Genomic DNA, 14,064 nt, shown 5'->3' with positions numbered 1-14,064 from the left:
AAAAGAACGTGTTTCTCACTGTACCCAGGAACCCCTATTCCCCACCTTTAGAAGGCAAATATGTGCCGTTTATTAAATTCTGTGTATTGACAATTTGTTTGCCTGGCTACTAAACTCTTTGATGGCTTATTTCCTGCAATTTGGCAATCAATTTCTTATATAAACCCACAAATTTTACCCAGTGTCTGTCATTATTATTGAGACTGTTTCGATATTAAACTGGTTGTAATGTATTAGAAACAGATCCAGTTGGTGAGCGCCAAAGCTGTAGTGGGACTGCACCGCTCCCATTCCTAGCCGTTGGCCCGTATATATATATTATTGACTCCACGCGCTCAACTACTGGTGCTCTGCATGGGAGCCGGATCCTGTCCCAAAACGACAATTTTACACCAAGGGATGCAGTCTCAGTATTTGGATTTTTCTTAGATCTTTTTTTCAGCTTCAAGCTCGGACCAACGCGTTTCAGCCTGAAACAGGCTTTGTTCACGGTAAAAAAAGCAAAAAAAAAAAAAAAAAAAAAAAATATATATATATATATATATATATATAGCCAATGGGAGAGACACTGGACAATTCAAAGGTGGGGTGGGAAGTATTTCCTTGTATTCAGCAGCATCTGACGAAGGCCGGCAGGCCGAAATGCATAATGCAGAGCTGATTCATTAAAAAGATTTCCTAAAGTTTCCCCCGAGAGACCTCCGCCTGTTCTTTTGGAGTGGGACATTGTGGATATTTTCGCGCTGGCCAGAAGCGCGTGGGAGGCCCCGTACTACTAAGAGGCTGGAGCATCTCTGGCACCCGCTGCTGGCGCAGATTTGCTTTTTTCGAGGTATCGAATGGATTCCAGCCCACCAGGGAATGCACGTCACGTTTGGGTTTCTGCTGGTGCAGCTCGTTATTAATGAAGAGACAGAGGCATTGTTCTTTCTGTTTCATGGCTCGGCTGACACACGCACTACCTGGTTGGAACGTACCAAGGGGACCCGAGGGAAATCTGCCATTTTTTAACAAGGACTTCATTATTGAAACATCCCACGTCTTTGCCAGTAGGATTTAGACACCCACAGTGCCTATCCATTAGTCTATCCCAGCAACACTTACCTGGCATTACAGCATTCTGGGAGCTGTAGTTTGTGTTCAGGCTGCAGCGGAGTTGCCATCACGTGACCACGGTCATGCGGACTACCGCCAATGGGAGAGACACTGGACAATTCAAAGGTGGGGTGGGAAGTATTTCCTTGTATTCAGCAGCATGTGACGAAGACCGGCAGGCCGAAATGCATAATGCAGAGCTTATTCATTAAAAAGATTTCCTAAAGTTTCCCCCGACAGACCTCTGCCTGTTCTTTTGGAGTGGGACACAGTGGGGATATATACACATACATATATATATATATATATATATATATATATATATATATATATATATATATATATATATATATATATATATATATATATATATATATATATATATATATATATATATATATATATATATATATACATTCTATATGGGGTTGCATACTAACAGATCTGTAGATCTGTTAAAAGAGGTGATAGTTCTGATTGGTTCCAAAGCTGATAAAACCAAATGGCCGTAGTACCGATTCCTGCATCTTTATCGTTCAGACAGTTTCCCTCGAGATTCTGATTGACCCAGCCCCAACCCGATTCTGGTTCTGAGTGATGAGGTAGCTGAAGAAGGACAACATGAGTGTCAATGGGGATTTGCATGCACGCAAATAATGATTTAACTGTATAGTAGTATGTGGTGGGAATTGTAGCGGACACATTGTGGTGGAATGCAGTGGTCACATTTTGAGAATAAATATTATTTGGCTATAGCTGTCAGATTTCAGGGAGAAATAGTCATTGTGTTTTTTAATGATATTTTTGGGATTTGAAGTTGACAGATGTATGAGCTTCATATCTTCAGATGTATGAGCTGTTATAGGGCTGATATAAGAACTAAAGAGAAAAATCACCGGCTTGATTCATTGAACTTGTCTACTAGGTGAGGTATGCTGTGAGGTGCTCTCAGTCACACCAAGACAGGGACCTAACTTTTTCTCTTGTGTATATGTACTAATTAAACACGTTAACTGTTCATTCCTTCTTGCACAGGTGTGAGTTTGCTGAGCACAGTCACCTCCGCCAGTTGAAGGTCTACCATTGTGTGCAGATGGTAGTATTCTGCTATTGTACAAACTTTTGTTTAGTTAAAGCTTGCAAGCAAAGCATTAGAGTAAGAAGTGGTGTGGGAAGTCTGACAGTATTCAGGCAGTGTGTCATCATGGTGCCTCAGGAGAGGTCGAAGTAATGTGCTAGGACCTAACATAAGTGCCCTAAAAAAGGATACCCCTTGCCACATCTGCAACAAGGTCGGGCACTGGAAGAGGGAGTGTCATTATAACCCTAACTGAGATGTGAATGATACCCAAGCTGTGAATCATGTGGCCCAGGAGGAGATTTCCCTGTTGCATAAATCTCCTATGTCAGCCCAAAGATCCCAAAGTCTGGCATACCACACCATTCCCCAAACCCAGTACAGATGCATGGAGGGTTCCCACTCTTTCTCAAATCTCCATGTGCTTCACAACCCAATGATGTCTCAAAATGACCTGGTCCCCATGATATTTGAGACTTCCACAGAATTTGATCGCAATCAATGATGGTGCCTGAGAGGGGAAAGAGGAGTGCGTACTTGGTACAGTCCAGGAAATAGACCAGAATGGACTGCATGCAGATGAAGGGATTAATGGACATCCAGAATCTTTTTCTATGACACAGGAGCCACTCGCTCGGCCGTTAGAACAGTTGAGGTCCCTAACCTACCTCCCTGGGAAAAAGAAGTCCAGGTTGTAGGCATCACCAATCAGCAGTGTTTCAACCAAATTTCCACCCCCTTCCAGTGAAGATAGGAGACATTAAAGAGCAACATTAGTTTGTGGTTTGCGACCCAAGTCCTGTATACCTGTTAAGGAGAGATTTTCTCTGTAAACTCAAATGCATTTATTGTATGCCGAATGAAGTCCGTATTGAGAGCCAAGCAGACGATGAAGAGTTTAAACTACAAACACCGGAATCTGTCGTTAAATTATATCTGTTCATTACTAAAGAGGACCTGCCAATTATCTTGAGAGAGACAGTTGGAGAGGATGTCTGGGATTTTACGGGGAAAGACATTGAAATGATTAAAGGCTGTTAAGCCCCTTAAAAATTACCCTTCAACCAAATAATGTTTTTCCAAAAAAGCTTCATTACAAAATGACCCCATGGGCTATTGCAGGAATGACTCCTGTCATTGAGAGTATAATAGAACAGGGCATTGTAAAGGAGGCCATTGAGAGTCAATATAACTCTCTGATCATGGCCTTACAAAAGGCAACGAAAAAGTGAAGGATAGGTCAGGATTCCTGAAAATGACGCAGATTGTTGTTATATGCTATCTTGTAGTTCCGAGCCTTGCTGTGATCTTGTTCCAATTTCCCCAGAGGCTGAGTGGTCTATGGCCATCGAGCTCAGCCAAGCCTTCTGATCAGTTGGATTACTCAAAGAGAGACCATCATGCTTCAATCAGATAATTAAAAAGAACCTAAAATCTATGCAGCTACTATGCAGTCGACCCTGATACAATACATCAATGATCTTTTAATTGCATCAATGAACAAGATAGCTAGTAAACATGGGGTGGGTGGAATGTTTTGTTCTGTCTGCCGAATTGGTGGATTTTTTTGTCACTCAGCGTTACTCTTTAAGGTGGAGTTCTGGCCAAATTCCATCAATTGTTGCGTGGCCGAATTTTTCTAGCGCGAGTCACCAGAAAATACGAGCTGACAAGTGTGAGTGAGATTTGGTGTCCCTAGCATGATTTTATAATGTAAGCGGTCGGAGGGCTGTCTCTTGAGTACATTGTTGACTTAAGCAGCAGCAAAATCAACTCAAATGGCCGCACACTCATGTGCAACACATGGTTCTTGTTCCCACTGATATTTCAACACAGCTCAAGCTACCAATGCTAAATTACAACTCGAGCAGCACGAGCTGCATATTTTCTGCCCATTGGCCGAACTCTGTGGAATCTCACTGAGTTTTTCTGTAACTCTGTGGAATTCTGCAGATTGAAACTCTGCGAGTTTTGCACACCCCTAAACAAGACATGATTTCTCTTCTCAACCGTTTGGCTGAGAATGGGCTTATGGTTTCCTCCGAGAATTTACAGTTTTGTATATAGAAAGTGATGTACGCGGGACACCGGATAAAAAAGGGAGTGAGGCGAGTGCCACATGAACGCATTAAGATAGTCCTAAAAATAAAAATCACAAACACTTCGAGAGAAGTGCAAATGTTCTTGGGCATAGTTAGCTACTGCGGACAGTGGAGCCTGAACTTTTCCTTTTTGGCAAAGCCTTAACTGAGACTGGTGCACACTGATGTCAGTGACCCAGTACCATAGGACGATGAAAGCTTGGAGGCCTTCCAGGAGGTCAAAAATTCACTTTGCGGTGCCCCGCTCTTTGAATGCTAGTCTATACTAAAGAGTTTACACTCTTTTGTCATGAAAAAGATGGGATGAGCATTGCCTGTACTAACACAAGTCCATGGGAAGACTAAGCACCCCATTGGATATTTCTCAACCACTCTTGATCTTGTGGCAGGAGCTTGGCCCGGATATCTCAAAGTGATTTAAGTGGTGAGCCTTATCATGCAGGAAACTGAATGGATAATGATGAGCTATCCATCAATTGATATGATCCCCCACTCAATTGATATTCTCATTGACACGCACCCCATGCAAAATTTGACAAACAGCCGCTTTACCCACAATGAGAGAATCATTCTAGCTGCCAAAAATATTTACATCAGGAGGTGTAACACAGTAAACCCTGCATCTCTGTTGCTAACTACAGAGGGAGATGATGAGGGTGATTTCAACCACAACTGCGTTAGTGTCACTGAGTTGTACTTGAAAAAGAGACCATCATACTGGATGTACTCCTTCCTGAATCCGGCCATACAGTTTTTGTTGATGTGTCCTGCTTGAGAGACCTGCGCAGCATTTTAAAGGTCTCCAATGCTGTGTGCACACTAAGTGGGGAGTGGAAACGTCCTTCCCATGCCATGTAAAATCTGCATTAGTAAATTAATTGATTGCCCGTACTGGAGCATTCTGTACCTTGGACGGTTCAAGAGTTACCATTTGTACTGACAGACAGTATGGATTCTGAGTTCTGCACGATCTTGGGTAGCCCTGGTTGCAATGAGGTTACATTACCTCTGCTGGTTCTCTCATCCAAAACGAGTAGTGTGTTCTGTTAAATGCTTTACCGTTGCTAAAGGAAATTACAGTAGTGAAGTGTGCTGCACTCAAGAGTGGCAGTGGGTTTGACCCAGAGGCAATCGTTATGCAGATGAAATTGCCAGATATTGTGCTCTTGGGCCCAGTACCTTCCACATGGACGAGCAGTGTAATGCAAGGGGGAGACAATTTCCAAAATGTTATTTAACACTGTACATACCTTATTTTCACTCAATAATGAAAACTTTGTTTCAATTATATGCTATTTGCCAGAAACAAAATGTTGGCAAAAGGGTTGCAGTGATCATAAGCCACATTGGAAAATCTGATTTTCCCTTCAACTGTCTCCAAATTGACTTTGTGGAGATGCCCTGGTGTAATCAATTGACGTATTTGCTTATTATCATATGTTTATTCTCATGATGGGTCGAGGCATATCCCTCCCACCCGGAGATGTGACAGTCTGACAGTCACCAAGCTATTGTACAAGAGTTAATCCCGCGATTCGGGATGCAGGTCATCCTAAATCGGATCAAGAAACGAAGTTTAAATGTGAGGAACTGCAGTTTCTGTGCACAGCGTTAGGGATTGACCAGAAATTTCACTGCAGCTATAGACATACTTCAGGCATCATGGATAAATGGGACTATGAAAGCTACATTGGCTATGGCCTGTGCCTCCATGTCACTTAAATTGCCTGACGCTCTTCACTTGGTGTTAATGAGCATTCAAAGTACCCCATGTAAATTCCTTCTGTTCCTGCAGCTGCTCTTGTGAATATCGCAGTTGACCTGCTTCTTGAGTACTGCAAATGGTTAGATGATGTGCTGTGTTCTATCTCCCATCAGGTTGAAGCTGCTACTCCAGCTGTTAGGGACTCCCCAGGACATAATTTGAACCCCAGCGAGTAGGTTCACAGTAAAGAAACAAGTTTGCAAGCCCTGTCTAGAGGAGCTTGAGAGGCCCTTGTCAGGTGATCCTTCTCACTTTCACTGCTGTCAAGTGTGTTAGTCTGCCACACTGGATATATGCCTCCCACACCAAAAAGGTAAGACACAAAGTGGAAAAAGCAAAGCAAACACCCACTAACTCCTCAAGTCACCCTATGTTTGAAGCTTCTGAGGCTCCTGAAGAAAAAGGCGACCTGTTGGAAGGCACACTCCACCCACGAAGCACCAGTCAGTACAATAACTAGGTGGAGGCGTTGTTATTGCAGCAACCACTGCAATACTGACCACTGGCCTGCAAATATGCATTCACAGAGACAGTGAAAACCCATGGAAAGTTGAAACCAACCTGCCATGGCTAAGGTCGCAAGAGTTAGAGGATAGTGTGATACAGCAAAGTTCGAACACTGACAAGGAATCAGCTTAATCAGAACTAGAAATCTCAAGCACATCTAAGGATCAATGCTTATCTGAGTAAGGCTGACCAAGGGTTCCAACCACTTGAAAAGAACTCATGGTTCCGTTAAAGAGACCAGAGACAAAAAGGGAAGTGAGTTACAGCAACCAGAGAAAGCTGAAAAGTTTCACATTGTGGATGAAAGTACATACCTGACTACCTCCAAACGACCCAGAAGAGAGAGGAAGGTCAGTCATAATTATTCAGGCCCAGATTGGACAAAAATCAACTTTGAGTTTGACTGACTTTGAGGAACCACCCTGATCACGACCAATCATGCAAAGGTTCCACCTATGTTAATTCTTGACTAACGTTGAAAAGGACAGCTAGAGAATCAGGGTCACAGGTAGAGGATGTTTAGAGTCGTAGGCCTTACTTGACACAGAATAATACTCCTTGTAGTTTTCAAGATATAGTAGTGAATGTAGAATACATCTTAGAGCACTAACGGACGCAATCTGAGATTTTGATACTTCCCTGAACTGATTTAAACTAGTATGGCACAAAACCACCTGTATCTTTGGCAGTTGTCATTTCTGTTTCTATGGCTGTTCGATATTTATATATTCGGAGGTGATATTCCTCATACTCGGTTGACCACTACAATTAGACTTGTTGTCGGTGAACCATTATTTATTTTCAAATATTAGCTGAATATGTGAAAGTTATGGAAGTAGAAGGCTGTTATGTATGTTGCTACCAGCCAGCCTCTGCGGCTGAAGGGCAGCATATTTACATTTACCCCGTCTTAATAGTTTTCAAGTTCTGTCTTTCTAGATCACTTTTGCAAGAAAAACTTGATTAAACTGTTTTATTCTGGTTTTGATAAACGACCATCTTCACAGAGAACTCACCGGGGGATTTGGGGATTACATTGACCAAAGCGCAGACGGCGCTAACATCCCTACTGGCTGCTGGTCCCCCCCGCCGCCGCGACTGGAACTCCACACGGCCGCCGAGCGGGGGGACTACAACCCCCACAAACCTTTGCCTGTTTTGCTCCGCCCCTTCCCGCCCACTGACGCGCCCGGAAGGCACAGAAAAGGACAGAGCCCCATCTGGGGATTGGGTGACCATCTTCACAGAGAATTCCCGGGGGATTTGGGGATTACATTGACCAAAGCGCAGACGGCGCTAACATCCCTACTGGCTGCTGGTCCCCCCCGCTGCCGCGACCGGAACTCCACGCGGCCGCCAACCGGGGGGACTACAACCCCCACAAACCTTTGCCTGTTTTGCTCCGTCCCTTCCCGCCCACTGACGCGCCCTGAAGGCGCAGAAAAGGACAGAGCCCCTTCCGCGTCGCGGGACGCGCGCGGGTGACGCCGGGCTAAGCCCGGGCAAAGGGCGGGCCCTCTGTGGCCCTCAGAGGCCTGAGGAGGACAGGACGGGGCTGCCCCCCTTGGCTCTTTGTTAAGAGGAGGTAAAGAAAGACATTTGCTTCCTTTTGGTTTTTTCCGCTTATTGACTTTGCCTTTCTCCAAGGACATTTTCCCTTACGATGCGCACGATTTGTCGATAACTATTTTGTTACACCCAAATCACACTATGACTCGCAAGGGGGATAATATAAATAGTACAACATTGTCCATTGCTAGAGAAGTCGATAAAGGCGTATCTCCCCAGCCCACACAAACAGTAGACACAGAGCAAGCTTTTTCATGGTTAGATGACTTAAACACCCTGTGTAAAACTAAACATGTCTTAGTGGAATCACCGCTTCCTTCCGAAAGCTCCTGTGTATTACCCGATACTGTTAGCCCCTTGCAACCCCTCCCATCCCCCAAAAAAGCCAACATTGAAAACACCCAAAGGATTGCATTTCCCCAGTTCTCAGCTGCTAAAAGGAAACGTAGTGGGGTTAATCACATTGGGAACCAATCAAAATTCCATAAATTGTGCTTAAGCCCCACAGTTCCAGTCAGTAATTCTTCCACGACTCCTAAGGCTGCCGAGAAATTAGTCGTTCTAGCATCTCCTACACAGCTGGATCTTTTATCCCTTATTGAACAACTGGTCAGCTCAATTATATCACCACTAATAGAAATAATAAACACACTAGGGGACAGGCTGACTGGAATGGAGGAAACCATCAAGTCTAACTTGCTAGCCAATACATGCTTTATAACACCTAATTGTTCCCACCCACCTTCTACTCCCAAAGACCCCAAGCCAATTACGCAAGACAAAAGGGCTCCAACCCAATCAATAGTCCCTAACGCACCAGCCCAAATAGCCCGCAAAACTTCTTTTAAACCCGTTTTGCCGCAGCTTACTGCTCCTAGAGCACAGTATAACAAAGTTACTCCTATCCAACTCCCACCCGAGGCAGCTCCTTTTGTATGTGTCCTCGTGGGAGTACCATCACTTACACCTGGGAAAACTGAGAGACAACATGATCTGCTGAACAAGGTTAAATTTTGGCTGACAAAAAACAGACCCCTGCCATCTAACCTCGAGGGGACAATAATGAGTGTTAGAAGGGTGGGTTGGCTGGGTTCCCTTCCAAAAGACATCGCTGGTGACCTAGTACTCGTTAGATTTAGGCAGAGACACATTGTCCCATACCTGCGTACCTGTGCACCCCAAGTGGGAAGCGGCCAAATTTCCGTCTGGGATTTGCATGATTTTTATCCTAGAATGCCGTGCATCCCCACATCTAGTCTAAAGGTAGGCTGCAACATGTTAATTGGCAGAGTATTCCATGTATCGAGCGGCCGTAGCTTTCCCACCTATACCCGACAGGAATCATTGTTTTATAGCCCTAAGTATTGGGACCCCTATTAATTACTGTTTTATTTAAGCTTAACCTCTGAAAAGTATGCTATAATTAAGATATTTATCCCCACAGGTCAGGCAAAAGTTTTTTTTAACTTGCAAATATTATGTGTTATTGTATGTATGTTTTTACCTATAACTGATTTTAACTGTACGCTTTTATGATTTTAAACCAAAATCGAATAAAGCTGATAAAATGTTAGAAGATGGGCCAATTGCGAATGATGCAAATATGTTTTGATGGGCTGCTAAGCAAACAACCATTACAACGCAAGTATTACAACGCAGTGCTATTACAACGCAAGTATTACAAGGCAAGTTCTATTACAACGCATGTTTTTACAACGCATGCTGTTACAGCGCAAGTGCTATTACAACGCATGCTTTTACATCGTAAATTTATATTAATTAATATATTTTTTTGTGAATTAATCAGGTATTCTTTAATTTCTTTTTGGTTTTACTTTATTATATATATATTTTAATAATATTAAATTTTAATTTTTATAAAATATATTATTTTTTTAAATACTCCGGGATTTTCTAATATTTGATATATTGAATAAAAAAAATAACTAATTAATATTAATTTTAAGATGGTAATTATGGAATTTTAAAAATAAGTATTTATATTTATTTTTTTTATTTTATTTATTTAGTATTTATAATTAATTTTGGTTAAATGTATTTCTTGTGATGTTTATTTATTCAGTTATCTTTTTAGGAAAAAATTTAAATTGGATAATACAATTATATTTATACGTTTTTGAAAAATGGATATTAATAGAAGTATTAATACTCAGGTATTTATTTAGAAAATGTATTTATATTTATTCTCTTTTTTTTCTAGGTATTTTTTAAATTTATTTTTAATGAAAAATAATAAGAAATTTAAATAATAAGTAATATTTTTTAAAAAGAAATATAATTAGCTTTATTTGTTAGTTTTTTTATTTATTAAAAAAATATTTTTGAATTTTTTTTAATTTTTAAAAAATAATTAAAAAAATGTATTTTGAAGGAAAAAGTTGTTATTAAAAAATAATTTAATTATTATTATAAGTTTAAAAATATTTTGCATTTTTTACAATTTTAAATGTTAATTTTTAGATGTGTTTTTAGAAATTTTCCCACGGTTTTACATTGATTTCAATGAAGGCTTTAGTCCTTTATTTATTTCAATGAATACTCTATAGTAATCCGTGGAACTGAATTGTAAGGTTGAAAAACAACAGAAGCAGGATGGAGAAGAAGGAAACAAGACTACCATATTGGTAAGTGATAATAAACATAATTTTTAGTGCTTATACATTAATTTTAAACGTTACATTTAATCAAAATAAAAGTTAAAAGACCATGTGCTTTTTAAATTATTATTTTTATTTTGTATAAAACATGTATAAAAAATATATATATTTTTATTTACATTTTCAATATTTTTCTAACATTTTAACTTTTCAAATAATATTTTTAATACATTAAAAGATAAATGCAATAAAAGATAAATAAATAGTCCTTTTTTTATCTTGCTACATTTTGATCACGTCGTTACGTTAACGTCGACGTAAGCATCCATCTTGGATTGCATTGATTGCTGGAAGCAGCAGGAAGCTGATCTGCGCTCAAGGTAGGAAACTTTTATAACTTTATTTAAAGTAAAACATAGATAAAAAAGTATATATATTGTAATGAAAGGATAAGGAGAGGTTGCGTTTTTAAAAAATAGTTGTATTGCGTTTGAATTCAACATGTCGCCGAACATTTTACTTGTATATGCCTTCGTCGGGTTATGTAACGAATAAAGTTAAGGGTAAATATATATAAAATAAGTTATTGTAAAATTATTTGAAAACATTTTGAACGTAAAATGTTTTGAGTAGAGATAGACATGTATTGGTATTGAAAGTTTGTTGAACAGTAATAGGTTAGTTAGGAGATTTTTGAAAAATGATTGCATTTGGCTTGGTTTGTTAAAAAGAAAACTGGTTTTTGAAATTGCTAGTGTGAAAATCGAAGAGAGATATGTTTAGATTTATTTGTTGACGTTTTCGAAAAAGGGGTTTGATTGGTTGCTTTGGTTTCATATTTCATAAGCCAGGAATTTAATGTATTTATTTTGCGTGTGGCTTTAAATAATTGAATTGATTGAAATATGAAATGATTTAGTCAGCGAGAAAAAAACCAGTTAGGATGTGATGATAAATAACCTTGAAAATTCTTTTACAGGTTGTCAACATCTAATTGTTTTTTAAGGGAATTTTTCAAAAAATTATGAATGCAAATGACTTTGGGTTTTTTAGTCTGTTTTGTTGGAAGATGTTAAAATTACATTTAGTTAGCGAGAAAAAATGCAGTTAGGTTGTGATGTTACTTAACCTTGAAAAATTAATTTACAGGTTGTGAACGTCACATTTTGCAGTGAAGGATTTTTAGAAAAAAAGAAGAATGCCTAAGAATTTCGCAAAGGAATATGGATTTGTTTGCTACATAGAATTTTTTCTGTTTGAAAAAGTACAGAAAAAAAATTGATAAATAAATAATTCCACACTTTTATGAAAAACCAGTTTTCTGAACTAATTTTTTTCAAGCCAGCATCACTTTTGAAAAAGTAAGTGGTGAGGAAAATTTTAATTGTAACTTTAAATGGAACGTTCAAAATGTTTTCAAAAACTATAGATATTCCATTTTAAATTTAATGTAATGAAATTTTTTTTTTTTTAAAAAGAGTGACTTTAAAATGGATTGTAAGGGTTTTTTTTGGAAAGAAAATCGAAATGGATTTTTCTCGATTTGTTAATGGTGCAGCAGAAAAAAAGAAGACTTCTTAAGGTAAGGGAACCCGACGAATATTAATTAAAAAAATGTTTTTCAAAAATGCCAATTGAATTAAATGTGTAAAAAATAAATTTAGGACAAAGAAGGAAAGTAAGATTGTGATTAATGATTAGAAATGTAATATGTTAGCAACATTTTCCAGGTAGTCTAATGCCACACTCAACGAAAATTGTTGAAGTACAGCCAATAGTCTCTCGGACATCTCCTTTGTTTGTCTTGAAGGTCGTGGATTTAGGCTACCTGTTAATGCCTGTGCAAGTCTTATTTCTTGAAAACTTTGCTCCTTCTTCAAAGTTTTCAAAAAAGAGTAGAAATTTGGATGATGTTTGCCAATTGTATGACTGAAGGAGTTGTGCCATCCCTCTATGGCATTATTTGTTTTGGCACCTCCTTCCAAGCAGGTTGAGTAGCAGTTCCACCACTCCACATGGAAACGTGGCTTCCTCCTGCGACCTGATCTGCTTAGACACCCAATCCATGTGTCCTCGAAGTAATTTAACAAGGGTGCCAATTTTTCTTCATTTTCAACAAAATATTCAGATTCAGAAATTGCAGTGTAGTACTCATCTACACTATCAGGAGGTACAAAACAAAGTGCTGTTAATTTCTTTAATTCAACCTGTAATTTGCTATCTATGCAGTAATCTGTAACCAGGGATGTTTTTTGAAGTTTACGCCAATATGCCTGGGAAAAATGAAAAAAACATCCCTGAATTTGGGTATCCGCGTACAATTTGTTGATCACATTGATCATTGTCAATTCAAAATCTATAATGATTTTCCTAGGACTTTTTCCAGATGTTTTCTCTTTAATCACTGACAGAAATTCAGTGTAGGTTGCAGATTGCTTATCTGGTAGCAAACTATATACTAAGGGAACTACATTTTTGTTAATTTGTGCATGAATGCTGTAAATTTGGGTGAAAGGATGGGAAGTACATTTAAACGTCCCATCCATCATCCAAATTTCAGTATTCTCTAATTTGAAAAGGTTACGGGGAGTGCTAAATATTAGAATTCGTTTAAGAGGGTTTTGGATGTCGTAGAGTAAGAAAGGTTCATTAGAGAAAGAAAGAGTTAAATCATGTGGTATAATAATGTCAGCAAAAGTTTGTGGAGTAACTGTGTGTGTGTTACTTGCCTGCTTTTTACGTTGAATAATTCTACGCAAATTTGGGATAGTAGGCATATTACAAGCAACATGTCCAGGAACATGTTGTACAACCTCTCTTAAAATTTGACCAGGAGTTTCATTGCAGGTGGATGCAATATCTTTCATTTTGTTGATTGTTTCGCGTATTTCTATCTCCATTGCAGAGGCAGAGTGGTTATGTTCAGTGGTTTTGATTACGTTGTCACCAACAGTAACCGCTCTGCCGCTGCAACGGGAAGAATAATATTGCACACACCTCCAATGTCTCCTTGGTTCACTTATCCTTTCATTACAATATATATACCCACAATGTTTAGGAAGTCTGTTCCCTTTCCTTGATTTGGTGTAAGTTGCTGTGGCCTGGCTTGACATTTTCTGTTGAAAAAAGAAAACAGATAATAAAAATTACTATGTTTTTCTATGTTTTTGTAAATAATATTTAAACTGGAGTTAGAAAAGAAAGTGGCACCTCTTCTCTATCCTGCACTTTTTCTATTCATGCACTTTCCTGGAGTTAGAATAGTAAGTGTCACCTCTTCACTATCCAGCACTTTCCCTACTCATGCACTTTCCTGGAGTTATAATAGTA

The 14,064-nt window shown here is 39.1% G+C and overlaps 1 protein-coding gene across 1 annotated transcript; it reads right to left on the bottom strand.

Annotated features, from left to right (window-relative positions):
- Positions 1-12,212: 12,212 nt before the first annotated feature.
- LOC147726654 (uncharacterized) lies at positions 12,213-13,847 on the bottom strand. The gene has a single exon (XM_086962965.1). It carries the CDS (start codon positions 13,845-13,847, stop codon positions 12,432-12,434), a length of 1,416 nt encoding a protein of 471 aa, XP_086819091.1. The 3' UTR covers positions 12,213-12,431.
- Between the last annotated feature and the right edge of the window lie 217 nt (positions 13,848-14,064).

The sequence above is a fragment of the Lissotriton vulgaris genome, chromosome 3_1, assembly GCF_964263255.1.
Source record: "Lissotriton vulgaris chromosome 3_1, aLisVul1.2, whole genome shotgun sequence".
Classification (NCBI taxonomy): domain Eukaryota; kingdom Metazoa; phylum Chordata; class Amphibia; order Caudata; family Salamandridae; genus Lissotriton; species Lissotriton vulgaris.
Note: the sequence above shows the minus strand (reverse complement) of the source record. Positions and strands in the feature narration are given on the sequence as shown.

Bases quoted from the DNA above. Each gene is read 5' to 3' on its own strand.
- LOC147726654 (XM_086962965.1), bottom strand. From the start codon at position 13,847: ATGTCAAGCCAGGCCACAGCAACTTACACCAAATCAAGGAAAGGGAAC.